The sequence below is a fragment of the Mesoplodon mirus genome, assembly GCF_964341445.2.
Source record: "Mesoplodon mirus genome assembly, chromosome: 19".
Taxonomy (NCBI): Eukaryota; Metazoa; Chordata; class Mammalia; order Artiodactyla; family Ziphiidae; genus Mesoplodon; species Mesoplodon mirus.
The window spans coordinates 36,540,195-36,564,645 of NC_138995.1; the positions used below are offsets into that span (position 1 = coordinate 36,540,195).

General features: G+C 35.2%; 1 protein-coding gene across 2 annotated transcripts in view; it reads left to right on the forward strand.

Annotated features, from left to right (window-relative positions):
- The window catches only part of ITFG1 (integrin alpha FG-GAP repeat containing 1), a 275,883-nt gene that overhangs the window by 106,211 nt on the left and 145,221 nt on the right, over positions 1-24,451 (forward strand). For both annotated transcript variants that reach the window (XM_082607433.1, XM_082607434.1), the window contains exons 9-10: positions 20,958-21,052; positions 23,295-23,467. In XM_082607433.1, coding sequence (XP_082463559.1) covers positions 20,958-21,052; positions 23,295-23,467 — 268 coding nt within the window. The remainder of the gene's footprint in view (positions 1-20,957; positions 21,053-23,294; positions 23,468-24,451) is intronic.

Below are 24,451 nucleotides of genomic sequence, written 5' to 3' on the forward strand. Positions count from 1 at the left end.
TAACCTCATGGGAGTTCCTTGTAAGTTATTTGTTACTTTTCCCTTGTTGCTTTTTTTTTTTTTTTTTTTTTTTGCGGTACACGGGCCTCTCACTGTTGTGGCCTCTCCCGTTGCAGAGCACAGGCTCCGGATGCGCAAGCTCAGCGGCCATGGCTCACGGGCCCAGCCGCTTCGCGGCATGTGGGATCTTCCCGGACCGGGGCACGAACCCGTGTCCCCTGCATCGGCAGGTCGACTCTCAACCACTGCGCCACCAGGGAAGCCCCCTTGTTGCTTTTAATATTTTTTCTATCTTTAATTTTTGTCAGTTTGATTACTATGTGTCTCGGTTTGTTTCTCCTTGGGTTTATCCTGCCTGGCACTTTCTGTGCTTCCTGGACTTGGGTGACTGTTTCCTTTCCCATGTTAGGGAAGTTTTCAGCTATTATGTCTTCAAATATTTTCTCAGGTTCTTTTTCTCTCTCTTTTCCTTCTGGGACCCATATAATGCGAATGTTGGTGCATTTAATGTCCCAGAGGTCTCTTAGACTGTCTTCATTTCTTTTAATTCTTTTTTTTTTAATTGGGGTATAGTTGTTTTACAGTGTTGTGTTAGTTTCTAATGTACAACGAAGTGGAGTTCTCTGTGCTCTACAGTAGGTTCTTATTAGTTATCTATTTTATACATATTAGTGTATATATTTCAATCCCAATCTCCCAATTCATCCCATCCCAAACCCCTCACCCCCCACTTTCCCCCCTTGGTGTCCATACATTAGTTCTGTACATCTGTGTCTCAATTTCTGCCCTGCAAACTGATTCATCTGTACCATTTTTCTAGATTCCACATATATGTGTTAATATTACAATATTTTTCCCTTTCTGACTTACTTCATTCTGTATAACATCTTTTTTCTTTATTCTGTTCTGTGACAGTGATTTTGTGATTTTGGTTTTTTCATAAGAAGGGGTGAGCTCACATTCTTCTACTCCACCACCTGAGGCCTTTCATTAGCACCTTATATCTAGGTCAATTCATTTTTAGTTAATTTTTGTACATGATGTGAGTTAGAGATCCAGTTGATTTCTTTGCATGTGGAAACCCAGTTGCCCCACCACCATCTGTTGAAGAGACTATTATTCCCCCATCCAATGGACTTAGCATCCTTGTCAGTTGTCCATGGATATTTGTGTTTATTTCTGTACTCTCAATGCTGTTCCATTGGTCTATGTATCTGTCCTTATGCCAGTACCATATTGTGGTTTTTTTTGTTTTAATTGATATATAATTGACATATGACATTGTATTAGTTTTAGGTGTACAACATAATGATTTGATATATATATATATATAGATATATAGATATATACATTGTGAAATGATTACAGCAATAAATTAATTTACATTTATCACCACACAGTTACAATTTTTCCTCCTGTGACAAGAGCTTTTAATATCTACTCTCTAAGCAACTTTCAAGTAAACAATACAATATTGTTAACTATAGTCACCATGATGCACATTACATTCCCAGGACTTATTCATAACTGCAAGTTTATACCTTTTGAGCACCTTCATCCATTTCGCACATCCCCCACCTCTTGGAACCACCAAACTGTTTTCTGTATCTCTGAGTTCAGCTTTCTTTTAGATTCCACATGTAAGTGAGATCATATGGTATTTGTCTTTCTCCATCTGACTTATTTCACTTAGCATAATGCCTTCCAGGTCCAACCATGTTGTTGGAAATGGCAGAAATTCCTTCTTTTTATAGGTGAAAAGTATTTTATTGTATATACAGTAAGTCCGCTACATATGAACCTTCAAGTTGCAAACTTTCAAAGATGTGAACGTGTGTTTGCATGTCCAGTCATGTAAGTTGGTTCATGTGTTTGGCATACATTGTCATGTGCATGCATCCTCTACAAGTGGTTGTCCTTTTGTGTACTCTAGTGTACAGTACTGTATAGAGTACAGTAAGTAGTACAGTACTTTTATTTCAAGCCCAGGATGTCTGGAAGCAAGCATAAAAGCAATGGTGATGTAGCTGGTACTGCTAAGAAGCACCAAGCGATAATGATGGAAACAAAAGTGGAAATAATTAAGAGAGTGGAGCGAGGCAAAAAGATGGTAGACATCACTCATTCTCATAACATGTATTGTTCAACCATTGGCATGATTCTAAAGAACAAGAACAAGATCATAGAACATGTGACGTCTGCTGTGCCGATGATGTCAACAGTAATATCAAAGAAACATGGAAAAGTGATGGAGGAGATGGAGATACTTCTCAGTATATGGATGCAGGATCAGCATCAGTGTCGAGTCCTGCTCAGCTTAATGCTGATTCAAGAGAAAGCTAAAAGCTTTTATGAAGATTTGAAGAAGAAACACAGTGAAGAATCAGAGGACGCATCTTTTAATGCCAGCCATGGCTGGTTTCATTGGTTCAAAGCTAGAGACAACCTTCACGACATAAAAGTAAGTGGTGAAGCAGCAAAAGCATGTATTTACCCAAGCAGGTTTTTAATGTTGATGAGACAGCACTGTACATCAGTAAGGAGGGAAAGTTGATGCAAGGCTATAAAGCAGCAAAGAATAGGCTAACTCTGTTGTTTGGTGGCAGTGCTTCTGGTGATATGAAGATGAAGCCTCTCTTAGTTTATCATTCGGAGAACCCAAGAGCCCTTTAAAACATAGCCAAGGGCTCTCTTCCTGTTGTGTGGAAGAGTATCCCCAAAGCCTGGCCTACACAGACCATTTTCCAGGACTGGTTTTTCCACTACTTCATCCTGGAGGTAGAGAAATATTGCTTAGAGAAGGATGTCCCATTCAACATTCTTTTGCTGCTCAACAGTTCTCCAGGCCACCCCCCATTCATGGACTACTTTCATCCCAACATCAAAGTTGTGCATCTGCCACTGAATACTACGTTGCTCATCCAGCCTACGGACCAGGGAGTTAATAGTGACTTTCAAGAAATACTATTTATGTCACACTTTTAGTCAGGCAGTAAAGGCGAGTGATGAATCAGGAACAACCTTGCGACAGTGTTGGAAGGACTATAACATCTACAAGGCCATAAAAAACACTGACTTTTCTTGGCATGAGGTTAAGGCCATCACCATGAATGGGCTTTGGAAGAACGTTTGCCGGCAGTTTGTTCACGATTTTTGTGCATTTGAGAAGGTGGATGAGGAGTCCAAAGAGGTCTTCAGCAACTTAGTGAACGTCAGCAAGAAGCTGGAGCTAGATCTGCGAGAGGACAACTTCCCTGAACTCCTTGCTGTGCAACACAAGAAGCTTACTAATGAAGACCTGAGAGAATTGGAGGCTCAGAGAAAGGACAAAGAGAGACAAGAGGAAGAAGAAGTAACTGAAGAACTGACGAGATTCACGAGGGAGGAAACAGCAAGGGGATTTTCTTTATTTGAGGAGACACTGTTAGTTTTTGAGGAACAGGACCCGAATGCAGAATGGTACACAATAGTTGTGCAGCCATTTAGAATGCAATCCAGTGTTACCATGTCATCTATGAGGAGAAAAAAGAGCTACTACTCAGACATCACTGGATCGTTTTTTCAAGAGGGTAGATCAAATTGAATCCAGCATGGAACCAGAACCTGTGCCATCAACATCAGGTATGACTGAAATTGCAGCTTGCCCTCCATCTCCTTTTGCTGACGATCCTTCAGCTCTCCTATCTCCCACCTCCTCTCCCTCCTCCAGTCAGTAACTCTTCTTGCCTGTTCACTCGATGCCAGCCTCTGTGTGCCAGCTGTTGTACTGTGCTACTGTACTTTTCAAGGTACTGTACTATAAGATTAAAAATGTTTTCTTTGTTTTTCTGTGTTTCTTTGTTTTTATGTATTATTGTGTGAAAATTACTATAAACCTATTACAATACAGTACTGTTTAGCTGATTGTGTTAGTTGGGTACCTAGGCTAACTTTGTTGGACTTACAGTCGTGCTCTCAGATGAAACTCATTTGTATGTAGGGCACTTACTGTAATAAATATTGGTGTGTAATTATTTTCCCTTTTTGTCTTTATCTGACTTTCGTATCAGGATAATTTTGGCCTCATAGAATGAATTATAAAGTGTTCCCTCATCTTCTGTTTTTTGAAAGAGTTTGAGAATATGGTGCTAATTCTTCTTTAAATACTAATTTAAATCCAGAGAAGCTATCTGCTTGGATTTCTTAGTTGTGAAATTTTTGATTAATGATTCAGTCTTTTTACTTGTTATAGGTCTGTTGAGATTTTCTACCTCTTCTTGAGTCAGATTGGTAATTTGTGTGTTTCTAAGAATTTGTCCATTTCATCTAGGTTATCTGATTTCTTGGCATTACAGTTTTTTAAACTATTCTCTTATACTGCTTTTTATTTCTTTAAAGGAAGCAATTATGTACCCAGTTTCATTCCTGATGTTAGTGATTTGCATCTTTGCTCTTTTTCCTTTGTCAGTCTAGCTACAGGTTTGTAAATTCTTTTGATGTTTTCAAAATAGAAACTTTTAGTGTTATTGATTCTCTTTTCTATCCTCTCTTTTCTTTATCTACACTGTAGTCATTACTATTTTCTTTTTCTTGCTTTAGGTTTAGTTCACTTTTTTTCTAATTCCTCAAGGTATATACTTAATTCATTGATTTCAGATCTTTCTTACTTTTTAATGTAGGCATTAAATTTACAGCTATATCAAGCTATTAAAAGCCATGGAGGAACCTTAAATGCATATTACTAAGTGAAGGAAGCCAATCAGAAAAGGCTACATATTGTACAGTTCCAATTATATGGCATTCTGGAAAAGGCAAAACTATAGGAGACAGTAAAAAAGATCAGTGATTGCCAGGATTGGGGGATGGAGGGATGAATTGGCAGAGCACCAAGGATTATTAGGACAGTGAAAATACGCTGTATGATATCATAATGATGGCTACATGTCATTATACATTTGTCCAAACTCATAGAATGTACACCAAGACTGAACCCTAATGTACACTGTGGGCTTTGGGTAATTATGATGTATAGGATCATCAAGTGTCACAAATGTACCACTGTAAAGGGAGATGTTGATAATGGGAGGGGCTATGAACGTGTGAGGGCAAGAGATATAATAGCTATATCTTCCCCTCAATTTTGCTGTGAACTTGAAACTACTCTTTTTTAAAAAGTCTCAATTTAAACAAACAAACCAATAAATAAATAATTTACAGCTATAATTACCTCTGAGCCCTGCTTTCACTGTATCCCATAACTTTGAATATGTTGTCTTTTTTTTTCATTCATCTCATTAACTGTTTTCTAATTTCCCTTTTGGTTCTTCTTTGACCCATTAATTATTTGCAAGTATGTCATTTAATTTTCATGTATTTGTGAATATTTCTGTTTCATTCTGGTATTGAATTCTAGGTTCATTTCATTGTAGTCAGAGAATATACTATGTATGATTTCAGGTTTTTTTTTTTTGCGGTATGCGGGCCTCTCACTGTTGTGGCCTCTCCCGTTGCGGAGCACAGGCTCCAGACGCGCAGGTCCAGCAGCCATGGCTCACGGGCCCAGCCGCTCCGCGGCATGTGGGATCTTCCCGGACTGGGGCACAAACCCGTGTCCCCTGCATTGGCAGGCGGACTCTCAACCACTGTGCCACCAGGGAAGCCCCTGATTTCAGTTTTTTTAGCACCTGAGGGGAATGTACATTCTGCTGTTGTTGATCAGTGTTTTATACATGTCAATTAGGTCTAGTCGGCTTTTTAGTGTTGTTTAAGTACTCTATTTTCTTTTTAATCTTCTGTCTAGATGTTCTGCATTGCAGAAAGTGGGGTATTGAAGTCTCCAACTATTATTGTAGAACTCTGTTTCTCCTTTCAGTTCTGTGAATAATTGATTCATATACTTTGAGGCTCTGATTTTTGGTGTATATATGCTTACATTTGTTTTCTCTTCTTGATGAATTGACCCTTTTGTCAATATATAATGTCCTTTTTTGTCTCTTGCCAGTTTTTTTTACTTAAAGTTTATTTTCTCTGATACTAAGGTAGCCTCCCCAGCTCACTTTGGTTACTATTTGCATGGAATATCTTTTTCAGTTCTTTCACTTTCAACCTATTTGTGGCTTTGGATCTACATTGTGTCTCTTGTAAATAGCATATAAATAGACCTCTTTTTTTTTAATCCATTCTGCCAATCTCTGCCTTTTGATTGGAGAGTTTAATCCATGAAGAAATGTCCTCATTTCTTTCTTTTTTGTTAGTTGACTTGTAGTGAACTATTTTGCTTCCCTTCTCATATTCTTCTGCATATATTTTGTAGATTTTGTGTGTTTGTGTTACCATGGGGATTACATTTAAGAACCTAAGACTTCCCTGGAGGTCCATTGGTTAAGACTTTGCCTTCCAAAGCAGGGGGTGTGGGTTTGATCCCTGGTCAAGGAGTTAAGATCCCACATGCCTTGCAGCCAAAAAAACAAAAACATAAAACAGGAGCAATATTGTAACATATTCAATAAAGACTTTAAAAGACTTTAAGACTTAACCTCTTGGTACCTGTTTTTTCTTCTGTTAAACGGGGGAAATAGTATAGGTTAATAACACAATAGGGGTTTTATGAAGTTTAAAGGAGATAATACAAGTATAAAACTTATAACAATATTTTGAACATAGTAAACACTCAGTTCTACCATTCAGACTGGCCATTATCAAAAAATGTAGAAACAATAAATGCTGGAAAGAGTGTGGTAAAAAGGGAACCCTCCTGCACTGTTGGTGGGAATGTAAACTGATAGAACCACTATGGAGAACATTATGGAGGTTCCTTAAAAAACTAAAAACAGAACTACCCTATGACCCAGCAATCCCACTACTGGGCATATACCCTAAGAAAATCATAATACAAAAAGAGACATGTACCACAATGGTCATTGCAGCTCTATTTACAATAGCCAGGACATGGAAGCAACCTAAGTGTCCATCGAAAGATGAATGGATAAAGAAGATGTGGTATATATATACAGTGGAGTATTACTCCACCATAAAAAGAAACAAAATTGAGTTACTTGTAGTGAAGTGGATGGACCTAGAGTCTGTCATACAGAGTGAAGTAAGTCAGGAAGAGAAAAACAGATACAGTATGCTAACGCATATATATGAAATCTAAAAAAAAAAAAAAAAAAAAAAAAGGTACTGATGAACCTAATGGCAGGGCAGGAATAAAGACGTAGATATAGAGAATGGACTTGAGGGCACGGGTGCTGTTGGCGGGGGGAGGCTGGGGCAAAGTGAGGGTAGCAGTGACATATATACACTACCGAATGTAAAATAGTTAGCTAGTGGGAAGCAGCAGCATAGCACAGGGAGATCAACTCTGTGCTTTGCTAAGACCTAGAGGGGTGGGATAGGGAGAGTGGGAGGGAGGCTCAAAAGGGAGGGGATATGGAGACATATGCATGCATATGGCTGATTCACTTTGTTGTACAACAGAAACTAACACAGTATGTGAAGCAATAATACTCCAATAAAGATCTATTAAAAATAAATAAATAAAATCTTTTTTAAAAAACACTCAATTCTTACTAATATCTTCATCATTTAATATTTACAAGAAAATGTTGGGGTAATGTGTGCATTTTACAGTTAAAGAAACTAAGGCTAAAAAATGGTAACTTGCCCATGGTCACACTGTTATCAAGTGATAGCTGAGATTTGAACCAAGGTCCTTCTAACACCTAAGCCCATGCTCTTAAAAACTATACTCTGCCCTTAGTGGAAGCGATCTCATGTTAGCGTTTTAGAATGTCATATGTGGAATCTAGCCTTTTCAGTTTATGGATGGAAAAACTGAATTGGCCAAGCACCTTAATAACTGAACAGTCTTAAAAGCAAAATCTTTCCCATTCCTAATCTACTACCTCCAGACATGTCTTTGTCAAATGAAAAAAATACAGAACATAAGAGTTGAGAATTATGTTTTATTTGGCAGACAAAACTAAGGACTTAAGCCTGGGACACAGAGTCTCAGATAGCTCTGAGGGACTGGTCTGGAGAGGTAAGGGAGGAGCCAGGATATATAGGAGTTTTTGCAACAAAGATCAGGTAATCAGAACTTCAAAAGATCACTGTTAATTAAAGAAAACCAGATATCCCAAGTTAGAGAATTTAGAACGTTTCTCTGTATGGGAAGATGCAAGAGTCTGGGGTCACCGAAATCGTTCCTTTGCTATGCACCTCAGCTATCTGGGGCCAGTATCCTGTGCTTTCTCATCCTGAGTCTCCTCAGGGCTCAGCCATGGGAGGCAGCTGCAGCTGCTGACTGCTAGATGGCAGGCATCTTGTTTCTTTCCTGAGTTCCCTCAGGGCTCACCATCCAGGCGACTGTAATGTGATGGCTTGGTGGCTGCAACATCCTTTGTTGACTGATACGGCAGGCAATATTTTTTTTTCATTGATATCTACATATTCTGAGAATTCTTTAGAACAGATTTCATCATGTGCATTTTGATTCTGATATCTGCCCAAATTTAAAATACTGGATTGTTAGCATTTAAATAAAGCTTTTGAGTATAAAGATTTCATTCTTAAATAATGAAAGTAATTTTATTTGTACTGTCATTTTATGCTTCTTTATTCTTATCAAAATTAGAGTTTTAGCCATTTTGCTGCACTTTTTGCTTAAGTATGGATTTTCATGTTTAAATACATTTCTGTATTTTTATGTTAAGGCCTTATTTCAGAGGCAGGATTATATTGATGGAAAGAGACTAGCAGCTACCTTCCCTAATGTATGGGATGGACGTTAATAAATATATAAAGAAAAAAAAAGGATTTTGTTTCAGCTTCTTGTTTATTTTTGGAATTCAAATTATAGGTTTGACTTAGCTGGCAACTTGTCTTACTTAATAATTTAATTTGTCTTTTTCTGCTCTTTTACCAACATGGTGTCAAATAATGTATGGTTTGATTTTTAAAGATACAGTCAAAAGTTTTACAGCATTATTAATAGGAATATTTATTCATTTTATATGATACATAAACATAATAGAAAAATTTTACTATATCCATATATAGTTAAATAACCATACAGTGTCAGACTCACAGACATACAAAAGAAACTTATAGTTACCAGAGAGTGGGTGTTGAGGGAGGGATAAATTAGGAGCTTGGGATTAACAGATACACACTTTATATAAAAATACCTTATACAAAAAAGATAAACAGAAAGGTCCTACTGTACCACAGGTACAAGATATTCAATATCTTGTAGTAACCTATAGTGGAAAAAAATCTGAACAAGGATATAATATATATATTATATATATATAATATATATATTATATCCTTGTTCAGATTTATGTCTATATATATATATATCTGAATCACTTTGCTGTACACCAGAAACTAATACAACATTGTAGATCCACTATACTTCAATTTAAAAAAAGGAAAAAGGAAGGAAGGAGTTTTGGGTAAGGAAAATTAAAAGAATTATAATTTTAGAGCACATTTGATAATTAATATATAATAATATTCATAGAGCTTAGATTCAATCATAAGAATCTTGAGAATAATCTAATCCAACCTTCTCTTCACCCTCTTCCCAGCTTCCGAAAGTAAAATAAACAAGGCATTGCCATATAGAATATTTAGGAGACATTTCTACCATCATTTACCCACTGATGAGTGGGCTAATTTGGGCCTCTTCACCTGTTACCTCTTCACTCACTAAAACAGTTGACTTTTACCTCTATCCACATGATAGAGCAGGAGGATCTCAGAACAGGAAGTTGAATAAATACATCATTAGTCTGCTTTATATCCTTAATTAGGAAAAGAATTATTAAAACATAGTAGTCAAAGAATCAGTATATTCAACAAAGCAGAAAAGCATCAGTAGATGGTATCCTGGAGACATTATTGAAACCTGATGGATATTTAGGTGCTAAAATGACAAGGAAAAATATTTTATCATTTCAAAAAGAACAGTTATTAGACTTGCAAGAGAAAAAGAAGTCATCATGAAAGTTCTATTTCATGACCAGTTACTCACAAAGCCTAAACCGATGTTAAAGCAAATTCAGTTAACTTTCTATATCCTTGACCCCACCTCAGAATTTCCAGCATTACCAGGTCTGTTAGGAACCAGCAGCATCTTATTAAAGAATTATAATATTTCTGTTCTGATCATGTTCATATTCCTTCACAATATGTGTTTCTCACCACTGAATTCTGTTAAGGCCCTGGCACTCTGTAGACTCATCTTTAATCACCTAAGTATATTAATATATATTTATATGAGTGCAACTTGAAAGTCAACCTGGATGCTATTTAAAATCTGAAGAAAAATAAGCAAACTTATGTATGTATTCATGTATTCATAAATCTGCAGTTTATGTTATTTAAAAATGAATATTTTGAAGAAAGTAAATTTGTACTTTCCAGATGATAAGGTGACATGTTCTTCTTTTCCTGTGTGTGTATATGTGTGTTTTATAGCACCTGTTTCTTATTGTCACAGTTTGGTTCATGAGCATTTAAAAAAAAAAGAAATCAAACATTTCCATGCATGCCCTCTATTTTTTTATACTATTCATCATTTATTTTAAAAGTCTGAATTTTATTTCCCCAAAGAATCTAATCTGGTTGCTATAATATAATCGTTTTTGTATCATATTCAATGTATTTCTCTGCCAATAATGTCTCTTACATTAAGGATGTGTTCTTCTGAAAAACATTAAGTGATATACTTCATATACAGTAAGTCCCCTACATACGAACGAGTTCCATTCCAAGAAGGCATTATTCATAAGTCTAATATGTTCGTAAGTCCAACAAAGTTAGCCTAGGTACCCAACTAACACAATCGGCTATATACTACTGTACTATAATAGGTTTATAATACTTTTCACACCAATAATTATATAAAAACAAAAAATAAACATGTTTAATCTTACAGTACCTTGAAAAGTACAGTAGTACAGTACAACAGCTGGCATACAGGGGCTGGCATTGAGTGAACAGGCAAGAAGAGTTACCGACTAGAGGAGGGAGAGGAGGTGGGAGATGGTAGAGCTGAAGGATCCTCAGCAAAAGGAGACAGACGGCAAGCTGCAATTTCACTCATGCCTGACATTGATAGAATGCATGTTCGCATCTTTGAAAGTTCACAACTTGAAGGTTCGTGTAGGGGACTTACTGTATTATAGTGGAAGTGAACAGGAAATTTTTTTTTTTTAGTATGTGTATTTCCAGTTTGTATTAATGAATAACAAAAATATAGAATATACGAATACATTTTCTGTGATATGTCTCACATGTCTCTTGACAAATGTAATGGAAAAGCTGTTACTTCTACCTATATTCTGGGTCCATTTTGGCAAGAAATGCAGTTTTAGAAACTCTGTATAGAAATCTTTCAGCATTGGGTCTCACATTTTAAAAGTTAAAGAAAGCCTTGAATTCTGTTTAGAACCTTCTGCCATTAATTAGTTGTGTGACTTGTAATATTTATATCTTGTGTATGCTATAGCCATGCATGAGTAAATTTTCCAGATGGTGGAAGGAGTCATTTTGACTTATTCCCCATTTGAGCTGTCATGATGTGTTCTACTCTATAATTCAGAAATCACTGATTTATTTTTATTATTGAACTCAGAGTTCCAGGTTATAGATCAAAATATTTAGCCATCTACTTAACAGTTTTTTCCCCCATCTGTGGAGTAACATTCCTCAAATCCTAAATTATTGCTTTCATTTTTCATGATCAAATGTTTCAGTGTTTCCTGCTGGAAGCGTTACAGTGAGTCCTGGAAGTGAGCACTCTGAAGAAAAAGCCCTCTATTCTTCTGGGAGTTAAACGCTTTTTTACTCTCTTGCCCACCTACCTACACAGCGTATACCACTATCCTAAGTACACACAGCATACCACAAGTGATAGAAGGAGTATATAGGGATAATATACTCCTTTATGATTGTTTACTGCTGTGTCATTTTCCCCAGGTTATTTCCCCCACATTTCATTCTCACAGTGACCCCTTTCTGTGGCCAAATTATGTTCCTATTGATCATTTTACAGATAAAGATAAATAACATAAGAGAAATTGAGTTTCTTTTCTGAAAATGATGGATCATTCAGCAAGTGGTGTGAGACAACTGAATATATCCATCTGTTAAAAAGTCATAACTTATATCATATGCTAAAATAAATTCCAGGTGAATCTAAGACTTCAAAGTAAAAGTAATGTCCCAAAGTACTGTGAATTGGAAAAGCCTTACTAAGTTGTTAGCAATACCTAGAAGCTGTAAAGGAGAGTGTTAGTAAATCACAGACAAAATAATAATTTTCTTAATGTTAAAAGGATTCCTACAAATTAGCAGCAGGACAAAAAAAAAGACAAACAAAGAGTGTTCTTCCCATGTTCTCTTCCAGGAGTTTTTTGGTATCAGGTCTTACATTTAGGTCTTTAATCCATTTTGAGTTTGTTTTTATAAATGGTGTGAGGAAATATTCTAATCTTGTTCTTTTAAATGTAGCTGTCCAGTTTTCCCATTACCACTTACTGGAGAGACTTTTTTTTCCCATTGTATATTCTTACATCCTTTGTCATAGATTAATTGACCATAGATAGGTGGGTTTATTTCTGGGTTCTCTATTCTGTTCCATTGATCTGTGTGTCTTTTTATTGTGCACTATCATGCTATTTTGATTACTGTAGCTTTATAGTATAGTCTGAAGTCAGAGAGCATGATGCCTCCACCTTTCTTCTTTTTTCTCAAGATTGCTTTGGTAATTCAGGGTCTTTTGTGGTTCCATATGAATTTTAGGATTATTTGTTCTAGCTCTGTGAAAAATGTCATGGGTATTTTGATAGGGATTGTGTTAACTCTGTAGATTGCTTTGGGTAGTATGGACATCTTAATATTAATTCTTCTACTCCAAGTGCATGAGAGATCTTTCCATTTCTTTGCATCATTTTCAGATTCCTTCATCAGTGTTTTATAGTTTTAAGAGTATAGGTCTCTCACCTTCTTGGTTAAGTTATTCCTAGGTGTTTTATTCTTTTTGACATGATTGTAAATGGGATTGTTTCCTTAACTTCTCTTTCTGATAGCTCATTATTAGTGTATAGAAAAGCAACTGATTTCTGTATATTAATCCTATATTCTTCAACTTTACTGAATTCATTTCTTAATTCTAATAGTTCTTTGGTGGAGGCTTTAGGGGTTTCTATACATAGTATCATGTCTCCTGCGAATAGTGACAGTTTTACTTATTCACTTTCAATTTGGATGCCTTTTATTTCTTTTACTTATCCGATTGCTGTGGCTGGGTCTTACATTACTATGTTAAATAGAAGTGGCAAGAGTGGGCATCGTTGTCTTGTTCCTGATTTTAGAAAGCTTTCAGCTTTTCACATTGAGTATGATGTTAGCTTTGTACTTGTCATAAATGACCTTTATTATGTTGAGATATGTTCCCTTTATGCCAACTTTGATAAGAGTTTTTATCATGAATGGATATGGAATTCTGTCAAATGCTTTTTTCTGTATCTGTTGAGATGATCATGGGATTTTTATCCTTCCTTTCCTTAATGTGGTGTATCACATTGATTGATTTGCAAAAATGAACTATCTTTGCATACCTGGAATGAGTCCCACTTGATCATGGTATGTGATTCTTTTTATATATTGTTGAGTTTTATTTGCTTATTTTTGTTGAGGATTTTTACATCTATATTCATCAGAGATACTGGCCTATAATTTTTTTGTAGTGTCTTTGGTTTTGGTATCGTGGTAATGGTGGCCTCATGGAATGAATTTGGGAGTGTTCCCCTCTCTTCAGTTTTTTGGAATAGTTTGAGAAGGATACGTATTAGCTCTTCCTTATATGTTTTGTAGAATTCCCATGAAGCCATCCAGTCCTGGACTTTTGTTTGCTGGGAGTTCTTTTTAATTACAAATTATATTTCAGTACTAGTGATTGATTTGTTCAGATTATATATTTTTTCCTGGTTTAGTTTTGGAAGGTTGTATGTTTCTAGAAGTTTGTTCATTTCTTCTAGGTTGTCCAATTTGTTGGCATGTAACTGTTCGTACTGTTCTCTTACGATTCTTGTATCTCTGTGTTATCAGTTGTTATTTCTCCTCTTTCATTTCTTATTTTGTTTATTTGGGTCCTCTCTCTTTTCTCCTTGATGAGCTTGGCTAAAAGATTTTTAATTTAAAGGATAAACAATATCCTTTCAAAAAACCAGCTCTTGATTTCATTGATGTTTTATTTTCCTTTTGATGACTTTGGGCTTTGTTGTTCTTGAGGCAAGGCATGATAGGGATATGGAATTAAGAGACACTAATTAATCAACAAAGATATATTGTACAGCACAGGAAAATAGAGCCTTTTTTTGGCAATAACTTTAAATGGAGTAAAATCTATAAAAATACTCAATCACTGTTGTACACCTGAAATTAATATAATATTGTAAATCCACCATGCTTCAATTTTAAAAAGACAAACACCATAATTAGTAAGAAAACTAAAACCACAATGAAATACCATTTTCATTGATCAGAGTGGCAAAAATCAAAATATTTGATAATTTGCTTATTGGTTCAAACCTTTCTGACAAAGGTTTTCAAAGTGTGGTCCAAAGTATGGATCCCAAGGGGTGGGGAGAGGTTTTCCTGCAACTCTTTCGGGGGGTCCACAAGATCAAAATTACCTTCATAAGAACACTGAGATATTATTTGCCTTTTTCACCCTGTTGACTCTGATGATATGAAAGCAGTGATGTGTAAAGCTTCTGCCATTTGGCACAAATCAAAACAGTGGCACCAAACTTTATTACCATTCTTTGTATTCTTCACCACTGTATACTCACAGTATTAAAATAAAGAAGAAAGAGAAAGAAAAAGAAAATAAGAAAAATAGTTTCTCTTAAGAGTGTTTATTGATGAAGCAAAAAGTATTAATTTTATTAGATCCCAACCCTTGACTACAGACCTTTTTAATACTCTGTGAGGAAACAAGACGTATGCATAAAACACTTCTGCACAGAGTATGGTGGTTGTCTTAATGAAAAACACTGGTGTGATTGAGTTGCAAACTGAACTAACTCCTTTTTTTTTTTAATGTAATACCATTTTCACCATTTTTTGCTTGAAGAACAACTGACAGACAAACTATGGTTTTCAGACTTGGGGATTTGGTAGCCATTTTCTCTACAATGAACAACGTGAGCTTGAGACTTCAAGAAAAAACTGATGGGAAGGTGCCAATGATAAAATTTGATCTTTCAAGCAAAAATTGGAATTTGGGAAAACTTTTTATCTGCTACCATGAGCTGACAGCTTTTCAGTACCTAAAGACTTTTTTGATGAGATTGGTGGTGATATTAATTAATCTGAATTTTTTATATTGTGTAATGAAATGTTTCAGCATTTGCAAAATCTACATAACTCAATGAAACACTGTCTTCTAAGTGTTTGATGCGTGATTTTACAAAATTATGCATTGGTTAAACACCCATTCAAAGTGCAAGATGGACTACTGGATTTTAATTAACAGAGTAAGAAATGCTCATTGAAACAGGTTTAGATTCTTCATTGCAAGAAATTTTTAAGAAATTGTCACTTGTTGAGTTTTGATTGTAGCATGGAAGAATATTAGAGTTATCTGAAAAGGCTGTTAAAATACTTCCTCCAACTACATATTTTCATATTTGTCAACCAAAACAACAGATTGAATACAAAAGCAGTATGAAAATCCAGTTTTTCTCTGCTAGGCCAGATAATCCCATTCTTCTCACAAAATGTCTTTGTTTTGGAAAAGTTATTTTTCATGAAAATATTAGTTATGTTTATATGTGATATATTTATGGTTTGTATTTTCACTTAAATATATAAATATTTCTTAGTCTTAATTTCAAGTTAATACCCATAGAAATACCCATAGATACTACCCACATAAACAAAGCTTATTGGGGTCCTCAGTCTTTAAGAGTATAAAGGATTCTTGAGACTAGTTTGAAAACTGCTCCTGTATGTAGATTAAAATAAAAATTTTAACTCATATAATCATTGAATCAGTAATTTCCATTTTAGGAATTTATACTATAATCTCTCAAATATGAGATATTATATGTGCAAAGTTATTCATTGTTGGATTGTTTTGATTACCAGAAGATTGGAAACAACTCAGTGTTTGTACATCAATAGAGAATTGGCTATATTGAGATATACCCATAAAATGTAATACTGTATACTATGTATGAGACAGATATAAATTTATCACTGTGGAATGCTCTCAAAGATATATTAAATCAAAAGTTGAAGGTACCAAAAAGTGTGTTGTGTAAACTACAGTTGTACAAAATTGTGTATAGTATATGTATATGCATAGACTGTGTGGTGAAGGATACACAAGAAAAACTGCTATGGTGGTTGCCACTGTGGAGGGGAGCTGGGGACAAGAGTAGGAAAACAACATTTCTGAAAACCTGAATACTTCTTGAGCAGTCCTAAAAAATACAGAAGTACCTGTTCCCCAAATCCTAATATTTTAAAAATATTTTTCAGTACTTTTTTCCCCAAAAGTACATGTTTAATTACTTATTAGGAGTTAAACCAGGTTAAAAATCTAAATCTAACTGATCTTAGTCCTACCTCTTACCATTACATTAAAATCTCCATACACTTTCATGGAGTGGCAAGACGTTCACCAAAAACAATTATTTTATGTAGTAGTACTTGTTTTGCTGCCATAATGAGTTGACCTGCCCAAGAGGTACAAAAATTTGCAAAAGGTGACTTGGATTCAGTCTCAAGAGGCTGGAGCAAGATACATACTGAGTCCTAAATGAATAGTGGAATTTGATTAGCAAAAGAAGTTTGTTGTTAATGGAGGAGCATGATTAAGACAGAAATAGGGTACGTGTAGCACCCCCTGGTGTCAGTGGAAGACCAGCGTTTCAACCAGAGGGCTTCAACCAGAGTGCTTATGAAAATATACATTGCTGTGCCCTACCCTTAGAGGTTCTGATTCATTAGATCTGGACAGAGGCATAAGAATCGACATTTCTAACAAGTTCCCAGGTGATGCTGAGGCTGTGGGACTGGGAACCACACTTTGAGAATCACTGCATTAGAGAAATTGTGGTTTACAAAGTTGATGGGTAATCTGGGGCCAGAACAATGAGCTGTAATTTGCTTAAACAATACCACAGGTCATTTAATTTCATGAGACTGAAAATGTTATGAATAGTTAAGAGGAAACATAATATAAATGTGACCCTTTCTCATGTATATCTTCTTCTTTGTCCTCTGCTTAATTAAAAACAAAATTATTATACCAAAATTCATTATAATCCATTTTTATGAAGACAACTTTATTTTAGTGTTCTCTTGATTTTAAAATTAAAATTTTTCGGGCTTCCCTGGTGGCGCAGTGGTTGGGAGTCCGCCTGCCAATGCAGGGGACACGGGTTCGTGCCCCGGTCTGGGAGGATCCCACGTGCCGCGGAGCGGCTGGGCCCGTGAGCCATGGCCGCTGAGCCTGCGCGTCCGGAGCCTGTGCTCCGCAACGGGAGGGGCCACGGCAGTGAGAGGCCCGCGTACCACAAAAAAAAAAAAAAAAAAAAAAAAAAAAAAAAAAATTAAAATTTTTCAGAAAATCAGTTTGACTCATTAAATCTATCTCATTAAAATTATCTGTTTTAGAAGAGAATTTCTTTTGAAATCTGGCTAAGGTTAACATCAGATGGAAATTAACATGTGTTTAGTGTGTACTTTAGTCTCTACTGGTCTGCCATTCAAAAGGCCAAATTTTATACTGAATTATATGAAATGAGTTAATCAAAATGCCATTCCTCTGTTACAGTTTCTGTTGAGCCTTTGAGAAGGAATTTTAGCCTTTAAAAAAACTCGAGATATATGTGCTGAAGTCCTGAGGAGAAGGCAGTCCGAAGTTAATAATTCCTGGGACTTCTTTAAGGAATGTGTGCCAAGTTCACAGACTGGTACCTCTGTCAGCGTGACATTTCTCTTAGTCACATTGTTTTTCAGAGAATTTGCTTATTACTAGTTCCTAGCCTTGTGCCTCTGACTCATGTGAAACTGATTTTTCTGAAACTACTTCCTTCCCTAGGTGTAATAACTTATTGGAAAAGTAAAAGATTCCTGTAGTCTGAGGTTAAAAAAAAAAAGATATGCAGATTGTAAAAGACAAAGGCTATGAAAATATTCTAGGGACTTCCCTGGTGGCACGGTGGTTAAAATTCCACCTGCCAATGCAGGGGACCACCGGTTCGAGCCCTGGTCCGGGAAGATCCCACATGCCACAGAGCAACTAAGCCTGTGCACCACAACTGCTGATCCTGCTCTCTAGAGCCCATGAGCCACAACTACTGGGCCTGCAAGCCACAACTACTGAGCCTGCGTGCCACAACTACTGAAGCCCGTGCGCCTAGAGCCCGTGCTCCACAACAAGAGAAGCCACCGCAATGAGAAGCCCGTGCACCGCTACTAAGAGTAGCCCCAATCACTGCAACTAGAGAAAGCCGGCGCACAGCAACGAAGACCCAATGCAGCCAAAAATAAAGAAAAATAAATAAATAAATTTATTTATTTATTTAAAAGAAAAAAACCTATAATTTTTTTTTTAAAAAAAGAAAATATTCTAGATTAAAGAAGTCTAAAAATAACGACTAAATGTAATTCCTACTCCTAGACTGGATCCTATGTTAGAGGGGCAAAAATGCTACAAATGACTTTATTACGTCAATGGACAAAATTAGAATATAGATATAGTACAATAGATAAAAGTACCTGTGTGAATTGATAGTTGTACTGTGGTTAAGAGAATATCTCTATTCCTAGGAAATACAGGTATTTAGGGGTAAAGGGCTATAATGTATATAATTATGGTTCAGAAAAAAACTGATTTCACAGATCAAATAAATGGGGTAAAATGTTAATAGGTCAATCTGGTTAAAGCGTTTACAGGAATTCTTTTACTATGTTTATTATTGCAATTTTAAGTTTATTTACAAATAAAAAGTTTTTTTAAAAAACATGCAGAAAAGTGAAACATGTAAGATTTAAAAGTTTGTTGCCTTTAAGAGAGAATATTTCCTTTGCACGTGAAGTTGGGCTCTCAGAAAGCTTTCCTGTCACTTACCCTAAACATCAAAAAAATAGCACTTAGAGTCAGCACAAGGAGCACATTCTCTGATAAAGTTCTAGATTTCTGTGACCATATCTATAAAATATTACTGTTAATTCCTACTAAAAGGCATGATTATGATGTTGTGAGGTGAGTTAGTTATATGTTTAACAGAAGGTTATTTGCCAGCATTAAATATCAGCCAAGTCATGGTCAAAATAATTGTGGGAAATAGGAAACTACTCGGAAGAAAGATAAACTAGGAGAAAAGAAAAGTATCAATCAAAATCTAATCTGAGTATTTTGCCATTGGGGTAAAAATGAAGGGCAGAGACTTAGTAATTGCTCTTCTGATTAGTCCCACATTAACTGCAGTAAAATGGTTTGGCTTTTAATGAAGTCTATGATATTACTAGAGTCTGTTTATAAATCACATTTTGCATTTAATTCTTACTTGGCTAGCTCCTTTTTTTTTTATTTTTAAAACTATGATATATGTTTATGCCCTTGGAAAGCCTTCTCCTTTCCAAGTATTCCTGCCTAGAGTTGCCTGTTTCTCTCTCTCAACTTTTTACAGTAGTCCAAATGTATATATTGTCATATTACATGTATTCTCTGTACTCTCCATTATTAATTCAACTATTTTATTTAATGTTATACTCCTCTAACTAAGCATTCGTCATCACAAAGAATATTAACCATGAGGATCATAAGTAATTAAACTATGAAATTAAATGAAAGAAATTCATTTTTCACTGTGCTGTGCCTTTTACTTTTCCATGCTGAGGTCACCTCCCATTGGCTAGATTTTCATCCCACACAGCCTGAAATTTTTTTTTCCTTGTGCATACATTATTGGAGACTTGATAGGCTTGTTATAGTTATATATCTCTCTTAATATTTAAACCTATGCAAGGAAGGACTTTTTTTACTGTTAAACTTTATATATCCTTCCAAGTGAAGGTACTACCTCAAGCACACATTAAATGATACATTAAGCCATTGCAAATAAATCAGTGATTAAAGCAACACAAAATTAGGCCCTAAATTTAAAAGCTTCATGACTACTCCATTGTGTGAATGTCCCCATAGAGATTTAGCTCTAGGACATCAAAATCTGTAAACTTCATCAGGTAGGGGACAGTAGATAGGAAGGAGCACTAGAGGAAATGACTCCAAGTTCATCAGTAACCTCATCTCTAGAAGTCTTTGCAGAACATTGTGCAGCTGTTTAAAAACCAGTCAGTTGGAAATGACATCTGTATTCCCTTCATTTGCCTCTTTATTGATAAAAATGTATTGGTGCTTTTTAGAATCTAAGTTGCTGAAAGCTTTATAACTCTTGAATTGACGTTTATGCTGTATAAAAGAGACTTAAAAGTATGTGTGAAGATAAATTATCTGTAAAGACATTTAAAATAAACCACATACCACAAAAAATAAAAATAAATAAATAAATAAATAAAATAAACCACATAATAATGGGTTACTATTGCATGCTTATTTTTCTCCTGTGGCAGTGATGATAATTATGTAAATAGGTCAAAAGCTACATTTTTTAATTGATGATTTTAACATCAAAGCCTGAAACAAGGAGTTTTTCCACCATTGGATAAATATTTAACCACAGAAGAGTGAGCAATTTAAAACAAAACATTCTCCAGGTAATAGACAGTAAGGGCCAGAATAATTGTTTTAATTGAATCACATTCACTCCAAAGCCATGCATCAGATTCCTCAGTTTATCTAGATTGATGTAGAGTTTAAACAAATAGGAAATGTAATCTGCCATATAAGAACACTATTTTGTGGCTGTTTCTTTTGGCAGATGGAGATGGAAACATGGATCACTTATTACCAGGCTGTGAAGATAAAAACTGCCAGAAAAGTACCATTTATTTAGCAAGATCCAGAAGAAAGCAGGTATATCTACTTGTTTCTTAGTGTAAATAGAGTTATGTTCTTGGAAAAAAATTTCAGAGGTTAGAAAAAGTATCTGAAGAATAAGAAAAGAGAAAAACCAAAAATAAATTTACTTCCTTATTTTAACTTAATGAAATGCATTTAAATCTACTTTTATTGGTTTATTGAGAGAAAAAAGTAGTGGCATAATCATTTCTGGTTAAGAAAACCCACTTTTGGTCCTGTAATTAAATGATCTGTTAGCCTTTTATATGCTGGGAATATGGTAAGACACACTATAGCTATAATTAAGGGTTATGTAGAAGAACATCATACCTATTTTCAAGGCTAATCTTGTTTTTATTTGTGATATCTAAATCTGTTTCATTCTCTCATGCCAACTTTATACCTGTAGCTTGTAGGTAAATAATTTAGAATGTGTTAATCATAGCAGAGGATTAATGTGGGAATGATAGGTTATGACATTGAGATTTTTTCCATATTGACAGCACCTGAATGGAAACCAGTAATATAGTAGTAGAATTAATGAGTTATATTTTCTGTTTGGGGGTAATAAATGATAGAATTACATTTTGATTTTTTTAGCCCTTATGGGTAGGAAGTATCACTTCTTATACTAAGACACTAAAGAAAACAAATCTTCCTCCAGTCAGCATTCTAAAAGCATTTAACTCTTACACCCATAACCTTTATTACCTTGAACTTTTTTAAAGTTTTGAATCACTGAAAGTATTAGGTCAAGTAACACTTCATCGTTGGTTCATAGCTGTAAGTAAACCTAGTAATTATTAGCCTGTCTTCAAGTGACAGACTACTGTAAGAATATTTTCAAATTACACAGTCAGCTCTCTCTGGGCAGATAAATGTCACAGTTCTTTTTTGACTGTTAAGAACATCACATTAATGAAAAATCTTTTACTTCTTAGACCTTAATACATTTACCTTAACAGAAATACTTTATCCTCATTAATAAACTATCAACCTCTTCAGAAACTTGTGAAAACTTGGCATTTTGTGAAATATCTCATCCTCTTCCAAAACAAGACCAGCAATTTTTTTCAAAGTCACATGAAACATTAAAACATTTTGATGCTATATAATACTCTTTTGCTTTAAGAAAGATTGAAAAATTTATTAAAGATGCAGACCAGTTTTTTAAAACAGCTCGTTTTCTGTAAATTTGTCTTTGTAGTTAAGCCACTTTTTTTTTCTTTTTCCTTGGCAAACTATGCTTTCTTTGGATAACATAGAAAATGTTTGGGATATCCTATGTCCTAAACCTTTTTCAAGAGGCCACTTTTTATGTAGTCTGGCTTAGAGCTATATATATGAGTCACCTGCTTATAAGGAAAAAAAACATCTGTAGGCATGTTTGGCCTCCTGTCATTTCAAGCCAGCTGCTCCTGCTTCTGTTAGGACATCTCCAGGTTATGTGCCAGTATCCGTGCTCTTAGCTAATTATGGGCACATCTATAATTTTAATGTGATGATTTCCACTCTTCAGATTTTTAGTTTGCATTAGGTTATTAAAAGTAAAGATTGGGGCATTCACAAGAAAAAGGGATTTCCAGAAGCTCATTTTGAAATGATCCTATTCTCTGTGTTCTCCTCATTTTAATCAATATAGAGATAAAGAATTTATTTAAAATGTAGCTTCCAGCTCTTTGGGTGACAGAGCTCATTCTCTGGGGCAGGCGGAGCTTGTCAGGGCTAGTATTGTTTGGTAAGCCTCAGAGCTGCTTGGCTCTGAGAATGATGACTAAAGTCATCATCATGTATAGGACGCAAAGCAAGAGAACAAGGGAGACTGTCATGTTCTAATTCTTCCTGAGCTGGTCCTCCAAAAGGACATCAGTTATTACATGATATTATAATTTTTTAAATATTCATTTGAGGTTGTATTTCCACTCAACACATTTTAAAATGGCAATTCAAGTATATGATTATCAGCATCAGTTCAATCCTAAGATTTTGTGGTTCTGTGAAAAACCTTCTAAGGCTCTATGAGCTAGTTCAAGGAAAGATGACTAGTGATAAATTTTAAGGGAGATGGTTTTTTTCCAGAGTGTAAGTTACCTGTTTATCAAAGTAAATTATAGTACCCTAGCATTTTGTAGTGATAAAGAACTTAAATAAGGTGATGCTTACCTTGAGGACTTTTCGTGGATCATTTGTTTTACAAATGGTGAATTTTTTTCTAAAATAACTATAAAATCTGATTTTTTTTTCTCTTAATCCACAGTGGGTTCCTGTCCTACAGGATTTTAGCAATAAGGGCACACTGTGGGGCTTTGTGCCATTTGTGCATGAACAACGACCAACTGAAATACCAATTCCAATTACCCTTCATATTGGAGACTACAACATGGATGGTTATCCAGATGCTCTTGCCATACTGAAGAATACATCTGGAAGGTATGGAAATTAAGTCAAATGAGAAATAGTTGTGAAATATTTTCACTGTGATACTTTGTAGCTGAATAACACCTAAATATGGTACAGTTCCTTAAATAAGGAACACTGTGAGCTCTGAACTTCTCCCAACTGCTTAGAATACCTGTTCTTTTTCTGTTGTATAGAACAATAAAAGGCTTATTTTTCATTCAACAAAAGTTGAACTTTAAAAGGTCAAAATTTTTGTAAGTAAATGACTCAGTTACATTTTGAGTCTGAAGACCATGGAGGTTAAGAGTTGAGCCTAGGCTTTGCTCTCAGTCCAGCCACTTAGCACCTGTGTGACCTTGAGCAGATTACCCCAACTCCCCATCTGTAAACTGAGAGTAGTAACTGCACCTCTGTCATGGAGTTGTAGTGGAAATTACATGAGGTAAAAATAAAAAATGAGGCAATTAGCAAGATACTTAGCACATGCTGACTTTACTATCAGTGAATGTTGCCTTACTGTTGCTTGTTTTGTAATGGTGTTGAGAATTTCAACATGACAATTGATAATATTTGTAAATACAAAATTTTTGAGGATATTTATTGCATTATCAATGATTTTGAATGTTGTTGCTACTTTTTTTTCCTTAGGTAGAGGTACCAGTAGCTAAACCAATATAGTTAAATTCACAATTACCCTGATCTTGACAGATTCCATAAATATGACTCTTCCCAAATTTTAATGCTTTATTATATTCTTCATATTACAATTAGTTGTATTTCTTGCCCCTTATTCTTTCTTGCCTCCTACATTGTATCTATCCATAATTTTTCTTCTGAGCATTAATTCATTTGTTGGCTCTGGAATTAGTGATGATTCAGCTCCACATTTACTACCAGGCTCATGATGCAATATAACTTTCCTGGAAAAAAAATCAGACTATTGTTGATTTTAACATCAAACACTGTTATCTAGAAATGTGATTTTTAGAAAACCATACATTATTAGTAACTGTC